This window comes from Panthera onca, chromosome C1, assembly GCF_046562875.1.
Source record: "Panthera onca isolate mPanOnc1 chromosome C1, mPanOnc1 haplotype 2, whole genome shotgun sequence".
In the NCBI taxonomy this organism is placed as follows: Eukaryota; Metazoa; Chordata; class Mammalia; order Carnivora; family Felidae; genus Panthera; species Panthera onca.
Window position 1 is genome coordinate 196,455,925 of NC_138346.1, and position 15,321 is coordinate 196,471,245.

Here is a 15,321-nt window from a genome sequence, read left to right on the forward strand (position 1 = left end):
TACTGCATTCAGCACATAGTAAGCACTCAATAAATGACAGCTCTAGCATGTTAGGTCATACTCTGCACTATTGACATTTGGGGCCAGGTAAGTCTTTGTGTGCAAGGCAATCTTGTGCACTGCAGGATGTGTAGGAGTATCCCGGCCTCTAAACCACTGGATGCCAGTAGCACTCCCCCCCCCCCCATCCTCCCACCCCCTACCATGCTGTGACAACCAAAAATGTCTCCAGACTTTATCAAATGTCCCCTGGGGTCAAAATCATCCCTGGTTGAGAACCCTGACCTAGAGAAGCCCTAATCGGCTTTCGAGGCTCAGCTCAGAGATCACGTCCTCTGTGAAGCTTTCCCTGACCTGCCAAGCAGAATTGCTTTGAACTTGATTCCAATATGGGGTCAGATCCTGGCATCATCATTGATGAGCTATGTGTCCTTGGTCAGGTCACTTCACTTCTCTAAGCCTCCACCTGCTCATCTATAACATGGGGATAATATGGCCTTCCTGGGAAGGGTGTTCTAAAGGTGAGGGATCAAAAGTGCCTGATACTGTGCCTGGCACAGAGTAGTACACAACCATTTTTAGATATCTTTATTGTATCTGATTGTAAAATTAACACAATAAAGAGAGTTATATAATGTAAAAGTTAAAGTCCCCCCATAGTCTCACCCTATGGAAAAGCATGATTAGGTTTGCTTTGTAATTCTTCAGAATTTTTATTGTGTGAATAGCATGTGAGTGTGTGTATACATGTGTACATGCGTTCCCCCCTTTTTTTCTTTTCACTGCTAAGCACTGGACCGCAGAGCAAAAGGGAAGGAGGGATCCCCATCTCAGAAGGGTTTGGGGCTTCTCAGCCAATACTCATTGGGCCCTAGCCCACTGCCTGGGACTATGCTAAGCGCTTTTGTTATATTACCTCATTTAATCTTCAAAACACCCCGTCAAGTGGGTGCTGTAATTTGCTGCTTTTACAGATAAAGAAACAGGTTCAGAGGAATTCAGGGCCTCATTCAGTCACCCAGCTGGGAAATGGCAGAGGCAAGATTAGAAGCCAGTCTGACTGGGCCACTCATGGCCTCCAAGCTGCCTCTGAGGGCCAGGTAGTTGTCCCCCCCGCCCCTCCCCGACACTGCCTGTCTTTGTATTTCAAGTAGTCAACACAGGGTCAAGCTAAGGACACTGTGCCAGCTGATGCACCGAGGGCAGGTGGCTGGATGTCATCTTGGTCAGACGTGCATCCGGCTCTCTGGCCTGAGACCTCAGCTCCCTCCCATGCCTCCAGAGAAGGGATCGCATTCAGTCCCAGCCACCCCCTCCAGGCCTCATGTGACCACTGGAGCCTTTCCCAAGGCCTCTGTCATGCCAAAGGAGACGGTGCTGGATCAGCCTTGGATGGGAGCCCTGATAAGCTGGGCGTGGTGACCCAGAGATGCAGCCACAGGGGGACAAAGAGCAGGGTCAGGGGACAGGGTTCAAATCCTGACTCCAGCTTCTTCTAGCTGAACGGAAGGTACTGCCTTCTCTCATCCTTTCCCAATGTGGGAGAGTAAGACCCAGACCGTCCACTTGACGTGCAAAGAGGGAGAGAGAGTTGCTGTCTACCCAAGCAGGTAACAGATGCGAAGTCACTTTATTTTGTGCCGCGGACAGGGTGTTTGTGTCCTGGGGAAGCAGCCTCTGCCATTACTTTTCCCAGGAGAGGACAGGATTTATGTACAGACAGCAGCCTCCACGGGGGCGAGGCTGGCAGTGAGTCAAACCCAAGGCTTGCTGTTGGCATCTCTGCTTCCCTCCTCACAGGTGTCTGTGGGCCTCCAGGAATGCCGTGTTCATCCAGGACACCTTGGCTAGGCACAGGCCACAGTGTAGAAACTTGAATTGGCGGGGGGGGGGGGGGGGGGGAGGGGGAAGGGCAGGACATTTATTTTACAGAAAGCAAAGGATCTGGTAGGGAGTGACAACAATAGAAATAAGAACAACTCTAAAAAAACACTAGCCAAAGTTCGTCAGACACTTGTTGTGTGCTAGGTGCTATTATGGACAGCAAATCCTTTTTCCTTTCCCTACTCCTTGTGTGGGACTGGGGCCAAGCACCGTTTCACAGATGAAGACATGGAAGCTGAGAGGGGCAGTGACTTGCCCAAGATGGAGTGGGTGTGGGAGGACGCGAGACGGACGTAAGTGGGAGCCACGAGCCGGGACTCAGGCTCCGGTCTGTCTGGCTCAGAGCTCACCCTCCTCACCAACATCCTAACTGCCTCAGGGAGCACCCGAGTGGGGAAGGGCCTCAGAAACCACCCAGCTCCATCCCCTCCCTGCCTTACAGAAGGGGACACTGACTGCTCCCCAGACTCAGTCCAGTATTTACATGGCATCATTTACCCTCTGGACTTTGAGCTCCACTTGGACACTTGGGATGGGTGTGGAGGGTTTGAAGAGGGGTTCCATCTTGAATTCAGGGATTCATTCAATAATTCCTCCCGTCATTCCTCCTGCTGGGGGCAACTGAGGGCCAGGCCCCATGCCGGGCCCAGGAGAGAGCTGTCCCCTCTGTGGTTCTGGGAGACAGGCCTGTAAGCTTCGAGGTCACGTCCCAGGCTCCTCTGGCTGTCACGGAGAGTTGTCCAGGCCTCTGTGAAGCTGACAGTTGAGCGGAGTCCTGAGATCAGAGAAGACATTACAGACAGAAGGAATAAACACACCCACGGCCACCATCGCCTGGGTGCAGAGTGCCAGGGGCAGGTTCAGTGCTTTGGCTGGCACGGTCACTTAATCAGAGCAACCCTGTGAGGTGGGTCTTAGTGCCCTGTTAACAAGTGAGGAAACCAAGGCTCAGAAACTGGGTCTACTGCCACATAACCAATAAGTGTGGCTACAACTGGAACTCGGACTCAGGGTCTCAGACCAGGGACAGGCACGGAGGCGAGCAGGTGGTTAGCTGTGGTTGGAGGGAAGGGTGTATGGGGCGAGGCCAGAATGGGAAAGTGAGGTTTGCCTGGCTCAGAAAGGAGCGGGCCACCATCCCCCACTCCAAGGAGCTTGGATTTGTTCTCGAGAACAAATGCTAGGGATTTCTCATCTCGAGATGCTAGGGAGCCAGGAACAGGTTTGAGCTGGCCGCTGGGGCCTGGTCAGGTCTGCATTATGGGCAGTGTGCAGTTGGAGGACTAGGAGAGCCTGGGGGCAGGAGGAGCAGGCCAGGAGGTCTTGAGAGAGACTGCGGTCGGTTGGGTTGGTTGGTTGGACCGGGAGGACTGGGGCTCAAAGAGAGAGGACATACAAGAGTTCAGAGCTGTCAGGAGAACAAGAGCATCAGGGGTTCTAGGCATAGGGGAGGGATGGGGGAGAGGAAAAAGGAGAGGCAAGTTCAGTTTGCCATGTTAAGATTTCTGGCGTCCTTGGGTCACAGCAGGAGAGGCAGCAATACCGGAGCTCAGAGGAGGGGAGGGGCCTGGGCACCTGCTTGTGCTGACACCACCCTGGCCCAGTGGCTCTGATCCCCATTTTACATATTAGGCTCTGAGAAGTGGGCCCCGAGAGCGGAAGAGGTGATCTGCCTAAAGTCACACAGCCGGGATTCAAACTTCAGGTTTTTCTGATGCCAGAGCTCATGCTGTCTCCACTGGGCAGCTCAGCTGGGTGACAGGGGTGAGAAAGGTCCTTGAAGCCGACAGGAGATGGCTTCCGGCAGCAGCTTTGTTTTCTAGGCTGGGGTGACCCCACGGGAGGGGAGATCTGGCCTTGGGAGCATATGAGCCCTGGCTCTCTGTCCTCCCCACAGTTGCTGCCCCAGTCCTGGCCTCTCCAAACCTATGGGAGCCCAGAGCCTCTCAGCTGACATTTGCATAATTGTCCACCAGCCCTGACTCTGCTCCCTGTCCAGTGGAAGGGGTACAGAGATGTGGCTCTGCCCTCTGACGTTTGTCCCTCCTGACTCCCCCCTGCTCTGATGGGGCCTTCAGAGTCCACCTCCGCCAAGCTGACCTTCAAGGGCTCCTCCACCTCCTACTCGGGCCCCAGCGAGCCCCGCTGGCCTTTCCAGCTCGTGACTCCACCCACCTGTCCATACCTAGCTCCCATCATCCCCAACTGCCCCCCCCCCCGACTTCCTGCACACCACCAGGTGTGCCCCTACCCGACTAGTCTCTCCACCTGGGATGCTCAGGCCCCACCCAGGAGATCTGAAGGAACCCTGCCCATCCGTCCATCTTCCCTGGGCTTTCCATCAGAAATAAACCCTCTCCTGGCCGCTCTGCCAGTTCTGACTCCCTATTTCACATGTAATTGGGATGATTATGATGAGGGTGACAACAATGAAGAGTGACTGAGTACATCCTGTGCGTCCTGTCAGGTTATGAATTAAGTGACCTAATCCTCCCGACCACGGAGCCGGCACTGGTATTAAGCTGCACTTTACAGATTTGGAAATGGGGCCATGTGACCTTAGGCAGGCTGTCTGACCTCTGTGAGCCTCTATTTCCCCCTCCGTGAGACAGAGATGATAAAGGCACGAACCTCATGAGGTTTGTTGTGAGAATTAGGTGACCTGTGCCCCATGAGCCCAAACCTCGCCTCTGCCCTTCTCCAGAGCTATAGTCCTACCACTCAAGAGTTTATCAACAGCTTCCTGTTTTCTGTCTCACTTCTGCTGGCAGTCAGTTTTCTGGTTGGTTCTCCTCTGTCAAGCTGTGTGGCCGTGGGTCAGTCAGTCCTTTTCCTCGGACCTCAGTTTCCTGTTAAAGAAATCTGGAGGGTTTGGCCAGATGGTTCCTGGTGCTCCGCATCTGTGCTGAGACAGTAGCCACTGGTGACGTGTGGCTATTGAGCACTTGAAAATGGGCAACCCAATACCTCCGTGCAACTGAGGAACTGAGTTTCAGGTTTATGTAATTTCAAATCATTTTCATTTTAATAGCTACACGTGGCAAGTGGCTGCTGTATTGGACAGTGCAGGACAAGACTGAGAGATAAGGCTGGAGAAGAAGTTGGAGCCAGTGGTGAAGGCCTTGAGTGCCATGCTCGGGCTTTGTGCCCGTCTTCCCAGACAACATGGAAATCCTGCAGTGGGGTAGGAGGGAGAAGCATGGACAGATCTGTCCCGTATAGCAGTCACTCCAGGGGCACTTGGAGAATGCAGGGGCGGAGAAGAGCCTAGGGTCACAGTCCAGAAAAGCAGGGGTGAAAACCAAACCAGACGCAGTGGGTGTAGAGAGGAGAGAACAGATTGCAAGTCAAACCTGATGACTGATCGCATCGGTTGGTGGACAGTGGCAAGGATGACTCCTTGATTTCTCGCTTGGATGGCAGTGGGGGTGGGGGTGGCCTTCACTGAGATGGGCCCATGGGAAGAGCAGCAAGTTCGGTCTATTCCAGCATTCTCTGCCATGGTAACGTGTGTGTCTCTGTCTTCCCCCAACTCATGTGCACCCTCCTGAGGCATCATGGGTTGGGACTTGTCCCTCATCCCTCTGCCTGTTGCTGACACAGCACCGTGTGGGCCCAAGGAGGCCTCCGCACGGGTTTGGAATGGGCAAAGGAGCGTTCCGTTGTCCTGGGGTCCAGGAGGAAGGGGCAGGCCTGTTCCCCTTGTTCCTCAGCCCTGGAAGCAGGGAGTGATTTGTCCAAGTTCCTGGGGTGCCCTCAGCAATGTGAGCAACTCTGCCTCCAGAGCAGTTTTCTGAGACTCTGAGAAGCCGCTTGGGGAGCTGAGTCTCATGTGGACCCGAGTCTTAAGTGAACCCATGAGGACACTAAGGCAGGGGATCGGCATACCCGGCTCATCCCTCCAATTGTCTGCGTGTTAGCCACATCCCAAGCCGGCCAGACCCGGGGCTGTCAGGAAGGGCCCAAGGAGTGATCATTCTTCGCACTTAGGTGAATGAGATTTGTCTGCTCCAATGACTCAGATGCGCATGGACCTGTTAGGAATGACTCTTGGCCATTCGTAACAGACACCTGACTAAGCAGCTGCAATTAGATGGTACGCTGCTTCTCTCTTGTGCTTCTCTCTCCCATAAAATGTGCCTGGAGGAAAGGCCCCCGGGGCAGCGGTGTGCTGGAGCCAGCTTGCTCTAGTGCCTGTGAGTTGACTGTGCCTGGTGACCTCACATTGATCCCTTGAAATCGGCTTTGGTGGGAGTATTTACACCACAGAAATTGGCCAACACTGTAAATCAGGGCTTTTTTTTGGGGGGGGCGGGCAGCTTCCTAGCTCATCCCTGAGCAGTGCACCCCACAGTCATCAGGGACCCAGCCTCCTTCCTCCTCCTACCCCTCTGGTTTCAGCTTGCGACTTCTGTCTTTACCCGAGTACAGCCATTATGTTCTGTGTGAGCTTTCTGCCATCACAGCCCAGGCCGCTCCTGGCTTCCTGTCCAACTCCTGTTTCCAAGGCTGGCTCTTCCTCACCCTGTGGCTGTGTGTCATCTCAGGTGGCAGCTCAGAGGAGAAAAGCCTTCCCTGACCACCCTACCCCAACTCCCCCCTGCCCCCCACCGCCCCGCCATCCCACACTGCTTTATTTTCTCTAGAGCACAGACTATAATCCTTAATTACCTGGTGGTTTTGTTATTTCCCTTACTAATTATCTCTCTCCCCCACTACACTGGAGGAGCCCTGTGGGCACGGACTGTCTGTCTTGTTCTCTGCTGTATCCCCCGTGCCTCAACAGTGCCTGGATATAGTAGTTGATCAAATATTTGTCACGTGAATAAGGGATAGGAAGCAAAGGTAATTTTGTTTTCTGCATTCTTCCTTTAGGGAGGCATCATGATCATCTTCCCATGTTGCTACCTAGTCTGTAAAGTTAGTCGGACTAGATGTTTTCTGAGGGCAATGAGCTGAGTGAGTGGGAGGGAGGCGAGGGTGAACAGGTAAGTCAGCTCCCTGGCATCGCTCGCAGTGCAAGGTGACTGGGAAAACTGGGCCCTGCTCAGAGGCTTTCATCCACAAAGCAAACTTCCTTGAGCCCCATCTTAGTGTCGGGCTGTTGATGCACGCAGGGGGTAATAGAGCGGGGAATAGTAAGGGCCCCCCCGTTGGACTTGGGCTAATATGGGGATGGATGCACTAGGGACAGACAGGAGGACTAGTTACGATACAATGGGCTAAATGCCCAATAAATGCAGACAGCTGGACCTGTACTGGGGATGCGCACCTCAAACCACATTCATTCATTTGACAAATATGTATTGAGGCCCTACTGTGTGCTGAAAACTCTTCTAAATACCGGGGATACAACAAGCTGGACAAGACTCCTGCCCTCATGACAGTCACATTCTGTGGAGGAGACGAGCAGTAACACACTGTCGAATAAGTGAGCAAAAGCATCTTGGGCAGCAGAAAGTGCTAGGAAGACCACATAACAGGATGTGGGTGTAGGGGATGATGCTGTACGTGAGGTGGCCAGGCAAGACCTCTCTGAGGAGGCGGCCTCTGAGCTGTTACGTTAATGACACAAAGGGACGGGCACCAGAAAATCTGAGTAGAGTGCACTGGCCAGAGGAGGCAGCAAGGGTGAAGTCAGGAGGCTGAGACCAGCCTACGATGGAGCAGCAGGAAGAAGGCCGCTTTGGCCGGATGGGAGTGAGGGGAGAAGGGCGGTGGAGACAGCCGTGGGACTAGCGTGAGGCGCGACATTGAAGCAGTCACCCCCAAACTCAGTGATCAAGATGGAGAAGACTTAATGCAATTTTTTAAAAAATCAACATGAAAGCAAAATCCCCATGATGAACAAAATATCAACATTTTAAACAAAAAACCAGATCACTAGCAGTGTTGTGCTGAGCTATCCTGGAACCTGAGGCAAAGGAAAAGTCAGTACTGCTGATCCTGTCCTTATCTGAAGTTTCGAGATGTGTTTTATGGATTTTTTGTCGCTGTTTGTCACGGGCGTCATTACTATGGAAGACGTGTCACCTCATCTCGAGATGATGGTCTCCAGAACCAGACTGCTTGAGTTCCAATTATGGCTTTACCCTTACCTGCTTAGCTGCATGCTTTCAGGCCAGTTTCTTGACCTCTCTGTACCGATTTTAACGTCAAAAAATGGGGCTAATAGTGCCTACCTCTGTGTCATTCCGAGGATTAAATGACCCAATGCAAGCAAAGGACTGAGGACAGCGCCTAGCCCACACTGGACGCGTTAGCCGTAACAGCGGGCAGTGGTACAGCCTTGGTACCCACGGAAGGATTCTAAGCGGGGAGTGTCTGCCGGCAAATCAGGCTGGGGCAGAATATATGTGGAGGCGGGTTGGAGACAGGAAGACCACAAGCTCCTAGGATGGCTAGGGAGGCGGCTGTTGCAAAACTCCAGATGAGAGATGGGAAGATGAAAGCAGCCTGGATATTGGGAGACTTGGGGGTTACTGAGCTGTGCGGGGAGGAGGATGTTGGGCCAGGTCTGGGGAGCGCGACGGCGGTCTGCCCCGGCTCTTGGTCACCCATCCCCGCCTCGTGTTGTTCCAGAGGGAGCTGAAGGAGCAGCTTCAGGCCCTTCAGGACAGCGAGAGGGAGCACACGGAGGCGCTGCAGCTGCTCAAGCGACAGTTGGCAGAAACCAAGGTGAGCCAGGCCTGGGCGCAGGGGCGGGTCCTGCGGGGTGGGCGGGGCGTGGGGGCGGGGCCGTCTAGGAAGAGGGGGCGGGGCGTAAAGGTGCCAAACGTATTCTGAGAGGGGCTGGGGTGGGGGTGTGGAACGGAGGCTGGGGGTCACCTGAATGTAAACAGGACAGGACCCATTCCCAGGACTGAGGGCAATGATTTGGGCTGGTGCCTGGCTTTAAGGGTAGGGCTCTTTCTCCCTTCCTGCCCTGGGTGGAAGGTGAGGTGGGACCAGGGACCCTCAGGAAAACTCCCAGTCCTGCAGGGCTGGGAGAATGTACCTGGTCTCTTTTTCCTCTCGCCTTATTAAACACGCCCACCCAGGGGCACCTGGGTGGCTCAGTTGGTTAAGCCTCCCACTTGGGTTGAGGTCGTGATCTCATGGTGAGTGGGCTTGAGCCCCAAATGGGGCTTCGGATTCTGTGTCTCCGTCTCTCTCTACCCCTCCCCCGCTTGTGATCAGTCTCTGTCTCTCTCTCTCTCAAGTAAATAAATAAACATTAAAAAAACAAAACCATGCTGGCCCATTGCCAGAGGAGCCAACCCTGAGTATGTGCCCTCGAAGCCCTCCTGATGATTTGTGACCCAGCCTTTGTATCATCCCCCCTCTTAAACTCGGACAGTGGGCCAAACCCTCTAGTCTCTGGCTGCGGTGGTTTGAAAAGAAAGGCTTCTTCTTGACCTGAGAAGGAGGCCCTGGATTCTGATCCAGCCACTAACTCACTGTGTGACTTTGGCTAAACTGCATACTCTTCTGGGCCCCCAGTCTTCCCATCTGTAATGGAGACTCTGCCAAGGTCTTTGCAGCCCTGAAGTTCTAGATCCCGTGGGCTCCCTCTGAGTTCCCCCCACAGATGTCTCACCAACGGGACAAGGCTTGCTTTGATTTCTGCCCTTTCTGGGACCAAAAACTGGGGGCCAGGCCCAGCTGCTAACCTCTACAGTGATTTCAGCCTGGCCCCACTCACTAGCAGGGGTGCAGCTGCCGGCAGCAGCTGGAGCAGAGCCTTAGGAATTTTCTGGGCCTCTGAGGGGTCAGCCTGGGGCCTGGAGAGGCCATTGGAGATCCAGATCTGTGCCTCGGCTTGGCCACCAACTCGTGTGGGGTCTTGGGAAGGTCATGACAAACATTTCTTCAGAGAACATTCTGGACTGCCTGCAGGCAGGACCCTCAGCAGGCAACAGATGAGAACAGTTAGAGGACTCTAGCCTATTTGCCTCCCACAGCCTCAGTTCCCCCATCTGTCCGGTGGTTCAGCACCTCTCAGGTGAAGAGAAGCTAATGGAAGCCTCTGTGTGAATGAGAACGGAATATTATGGTCTGGTTTTCCCCCCAGCAATCTCTTCTCTCCACTCCCCATTGTTTTTCTCCACTGACCTTTTCCTCCCCTGCTTTCCTGTCCATCTGTCTACCTCTGGGGGGTCCTGTGGGGCCAGCTCCCCCTCCAGTTCCCCCAGCCCTGCTTCCTGTCTGGACTGGGGTGTTTATACAAGAAATGCCTATGGATGCTTTGGAGGTCATATTTCACCTGGTGCCTGACTCGGCTTTCCTGCAGAGCTTGCCCCTCCAGTGGCCCAGCCTGAGGGCCTGTCTGATCTCCCTCCCCAGGCCCAGTGTTTTCTTTGGTCGGTCCTGACCAAGTGACGCATTCTTGGCAGGGTATTTTTCTGAAGCAGCCCCAATTCCTCCAAGCCCCAGTGTATTCCCAGGGATGTGGTGGGCTGGGGTACGGGCTACTTTCCCAGCCACAGCACCAGAGGGACTGGGGGTGGGGTGGGGGTGGCTCTGCCCTAGAAAGAAACTAGAATAAACGGGGCACACCGGTTGAGTGGAACCTTTCTCTGTGCGGGTAATTGTGTTTCCCATTCATTGTTTCACTGAACCCCGCGGAATGTCATCTCTATGACAGCGGGACTCCCCAGAACCTAGCACAGTGCCTCCCACACACAATCAGTAGTTGTAGAACAAGTGAGTGTGTGCGGGGGGTTGGGGGAGAGGCAACTTTTGATGGAGGAATGTTATCTCCATTTTATTGGCAAGGAAACTGAGGCACAGAGAGGTTGAGGAACAAGCCTAAGGCATCACAGCTAGTAAGTGGCTAGTTGGCAGCTTACTGTCCAGTTTTGTCAGAACCTAGTTCTGGCATATTCCAGGCATGTGCTGGGGTGTCCTCAGCAAGATCTATGGCTTTGTGGTCAATAGGACAGGTAGGCTGGGAGGGGGGAGGACCTTTCAGGGACAGCCTTGAATCACGTGTGGTGGCTGGCTGTCACTCCGATGTTGTTCTTTTGAGCTGACCTCTCCCTGCCTGTCTCCCTTTTCCTACCCATCTTCTTTCGTCCTGGAGACACTAGCCCGTACCCTAAAAAGAAGACAGAGTCTGCACTCACCTCTGCAGAGCAACTTTTTGCAAGACTCTTTCCCCCTTCACCTCTCAAGCAGGTTCTGACTGCCAGCCTGTGCCAGGCCCTGGGATGGGCACAGGAAGCGCAAGGCTGAAAAAGACGTCATTCCTACCCCCGGGGGGTTCATCCACTAGCTGGAGCCACATAAAATGTGAGACTGTGTATTAGGAATATTTACAAAATGCTCTGGAGACATTTAACTATTTAACTGCCTGAAAAAGTTAGGGAGGATGTCACCGAGGAGGTAGCTTTCAAGCTGGGTCTTGCAGGATGAGTAGGAGTTTGCCTGTTGAATAAAGAGTTTGTTGGGGGTGGGGCCCATTCTAGGCAGGTGTAATTACAATGCAGTGGCACTAGAGAGGTGAGCTGGGGTCAGATTGAGGACTCTGAATGCCAGGCTAAGGAATCGAGTGTTTTACTGGTTATCAAGGAGCCAAGAAATGTTCCTAAACACAACATTGGCTTTGACCCACTTTGCACATCAGAAGGATCACTCTGGCAGTGAATTTGTTGCCAAAGACCCAGAGTTGACTTGCGGACCGAGAGAGTTGGATGGGCTGTGGGATCCCAGGAGTATGTGTAGTTGAGGCAGGTGGAAGGATGAATGTGGTGCTCAGGAGACACTCAAGACCATGGCTAAGGACACGGGAGCCATCCTCAAAGCCATGGGGTCAAACAGGAAGGAGGCCATGTAGGTGAGAATGGAAGGAGCTGGCCCAGAGAGAGCAGCCATAGAGGTGGGAGGCAAACCAGAACCTGCCGCCGGTAGAGGGTGGCCAGTGCACCAAACACTGTCATAGAGGGGTTGAGAAGGAGCCGGAAGGGGTGGCCGTGGGATTTGGGGGTCCTTGGAGGGCAGCAGGAGATGATGCAGGAAGGGCAGGCCCCGTCACCCCCGCCGTGACCCGCACAGAAGCCTCAGGGTGCAGGAAGGGGCTCCGGGAGGCCACAGCAGCCTGGCTGTTCATCCCCAGCTTCTCCCCCGCCCCCTTTGTCTGCCTGGCGCTCTGGGTGGGCATGCGCGGGGAGGCTGGCCCACTGCCAGCACTTCTTCCTGCTGCCGCGACAGGAGGGAACTGGCCCTAATTGAGCCTTTGTTGAACCTCCCACAGAGCCCTGGGCACTGAACACAGCGGGGTCTCTGACTCTGTGAACTCCCAGCCAGAATCCCACAAAGTAAAATTGCAGAGGCAGGTCCCACACGCTGCTGCTGCCTGGCCACACTTCTGTATCCCGTGTTGTCCTGACTCCGGCTGCTCCCCACACCCCCGGTTGACATCCTGCCCCTCCTTCGGGCCCCAGCTCAGAAGCCATCTCTCAGTGAAGACTTTTAGGGTGTGCCTGTTAGAATGGATCCCCTTTAATAACCAGGCTCTTTTTCTGCACTTCAGACAATGGCGTGCATTTTGTGAACATGCCCTCGCTTAGTCTTCACCAGAACCCTGCGACGTGGTTGCATTACCCCTTTCACAGGGAAGAAAACAGGCTCAGAGACATTAGGCAACCGAGGTTTCCACAGCTAGAGACCCAGAGCTGGGATTCTCACCCAGGCTGGTGGGTACCAAAGCCTGCGCCCTGCACCACTCAGGCCCCTCCTGAGCCTGCCAATGCCCGCGGGAACAGAGAAATGTGCAAGTCCAGTCTTGCCTCCTGTGATCGTGGCTTTTGCCTCCAGCTCTTGTTTTTCAGCCAGGGGGTCTCAAGGATGAGCGACCGCCAAGGTTTGCCCGGCACATTGCAGTTTATAAAGCTCTCTGCCATCTGTGATCTCCTTGTCATCTTTGCTTGAACCCCATGTGTGATTTTTTAAATTTTAATTTTATTGTTTGTTTGTTTTTAAGACTCCATGCCCAACATGGGGCTTGAACTCACAACCCTGAGATCAAGAGTCTTATGCTGTACTGACTAAGCCAACCAGGCACCCCTGAGTGATTTTTTTTTTTTTTTTTAAAGAAAGACCTCACTGTATCCTGGACTGAACTCAGCGTCTTTTCCTGCCCCCCTGTTCTCCCCCAGCTTCTCTGTCCCTCCCACCCCCAAGCCAGAAATCTGGGCATCATCCTCACACCTTTCTTTCCTGTACCCCTACAGCCAGCCTGTCAGTCACCGGGGCTAAAGAGACTGCCCCCAAATGTCTTTCAAGCCCGCAGCCCCTCTAGTGCAAGCCTCAGTGTCTCACCCAGAGCACTTCATGAGTGTCCTGATGGGCACGTGGAAGTGTGTGCCATCCCCGGCCATGCCAGCCTGACATGCCATTGCACTTTAACAGCTGCCGTTCCCACCACGGAGTGTGCCCTTCCCCACCCTTTCCTCTCGCCGTGCCAAGGCTCTCGGTTTCCTCTTCTCTCCCAGGGGTCACCCCATCTGCTCCCCCTGGCATAACCCCTGATGACTGTCCCCACAGTCTTCCACCAAAAGCTTGCGGACCACCATCGGTGAGGCCTTCGAGCGGCTGCACCGGCTACTGCGCGAGCGGCAGAAGGCCATGCTGGAGGAGCTGGAGGCGGACACGGCCCGCACGCTAACCGACATTGAGCAGAAAGTCCAGCGTTACAGCCAGCAGCTGCGCAAGGTGCAGGAGGGGGCCCAGATCCTGCAGGAGCGGCTGGCCGAAACCGACCGACACACCTTCCTGGCTGGGGTGGCCTCCCTGTCCGAGCGGTACGTGCCCGCCACGGGCTGCCTTCCCCAGACGGGCATCCCGTCCCCAGCCTGTGTGGGGAGATGGCCCTGGAGGCAGATGGGGTGGTTAGCAGAGAATTCATTCACTCACATCTTCATCAGACAGTTACGGGGCATTGGCTGTGTGCCAGAGCCTGGTCTAAGGCTTTATGTGTTTCTATCGTTCTATATGTAATAAGTAGAATCATAGAATATTACTTACAGTACAATGTTATTTATGTTATAGTACAAGTACATATTATAGTCTTTATAATAACATTGATATTATTGATAATAAATAATATTTATATTATTATAATCCTATTAGCTCCCTTGCTGTCATCTCCATTTCACACGTGTAGAAACAGGCACAGAGAAGCTACGTCAATTGGCCGAGGCCCCTCATCTAGTATATGACAGAGCCAGGATTCAACTCCAGGTCTCTCTTCTCCCATCGCCACCGTTAGAAATAATAACACTTAATTATCGGTCGGTTGATGATCAATACTGACAACTAACATCACGTATTTGGTGTTGACCGTGAGCCAAGCACAGTGATAAGCATTGTACATACATGACGCCATGTAATCCTCACCACAAGCCTAGGAGGCAGGTGCTATCATAGCACCCATTTTAAAGATAAGGAAACTGAGGCTAGGAGAGGTAGGAAGTGGCACAAGCAGGCACTTGAACCTGGGGCTGGCAGACTTTAAATACACGGCCTTGCTCCCTGTCAGCTGCCCTGAAGGTGGCTGTGGGGCCCCCCGTGTGTTGGGACAGAAATCCGGCCCCCAATGCAGCCTGCTCTCCTGCTTTCCTTCCAGGCTTAAAGGGAAAATCCATGAGACCAATCTGACTTACGAAGACTTCCCGACCTCCAAGTACACAGGCCCCCTGCAGTACACCATCTGGAAGTCCCTGTTCCAGGACATCCACCCAGGTAAGGCCCTTCCTGCCAGTTACCAACAGGGCCAACGAAGAGGCAAGGGTTATCCTGGGCAGGAGCTAAGGGGGGGTGGGGGGGTACATCCCAGCCCAGCTGCCTGCTCTAATCACTGCCTGGGGGCAGGGCAGAGGGATGAGAAGAGTTTCTTGCTGAGCACCTACTGTGTTCCAGGGCTCGTGCTGGGCACCTGCGTAATCACTCAGCTCAGTGAGTCCTCATACAACCATGAGGTCGGTTCCATTAGTGTATCCATTCTCCAGATGAAGAGACTGAGGCGTTGGACAGTTCATTCATCCATCCTATACATTCAGCACATATCAAACCCCCTGCTTCACACCACGTGCTAGTCTAAGTGTTGGAGATGTAGCCGTGAGCAACACAGGCAAAAGGTCCCTGCCTTTGTGGATCTTACATCATAAGGAGAGAGAAAATAAAAGTAAATAAGTAAATTCCATAGTTCATTAGATAAGGATAAAAGATAAGGAAGGGAGCGAGGGGATGTTGAGGTAGGATAGAGATTTTAGGTGGAGGACCCAGTTAGAAGACCTCACCGAGAAGGAAGCATAGAAGTAAAGGCCTGGGGGCAGCTGGGAGGCTCACTCAGTTGGGCGTCTGACTCTTGATTTCAGCTCAGGTCGTGATCTCACAGTTTGTGGAGCTGAGTCCCACATTGAGCTCTGCACTGACAGTGCGGAGCCTGCTTGGGAT

The 15,321-nt window shown here is 53.7% G+C and overlaps 1 protein-coding gene across 4 annotated transcripts in view; it reads left to right on the forward strand.

Annotated features, from left to right (window-relative positions):
• Positions 1 to 15,321, forward strand: part of TRIM62 (tripartite motif containing 62) — a 30,993-nt gene that overhangs the window by 4,425 nt on the left and 11,247 nt on the right. For 3 of the 4 annotated variants that reach the window (XM_060625155.3, XM_060625158.3, XM_060625156.3), the window contains exons 3-5: positions 8,467 to 8,562; positions 13,411 to 13,667; positions 14,492 to 14,607. In XM_060625155.3, the coding sequence (XP_060481138.1) occupies positions 8,467 to 8,562; positions 13,411 to 13,667; positions 14,492 to 14,607 (469 nt within the window). Of the gene's footprint in view, positions 1 to 1,146; positions 1,414 to 8,466; positions 8,563 to 13,410; positions 13,668 to 14,491; positions 14,608 to 15,321 lie in introns of those variants that run through there. The other variant, XM_060625159.3, reaches the window with a different exon arrangement.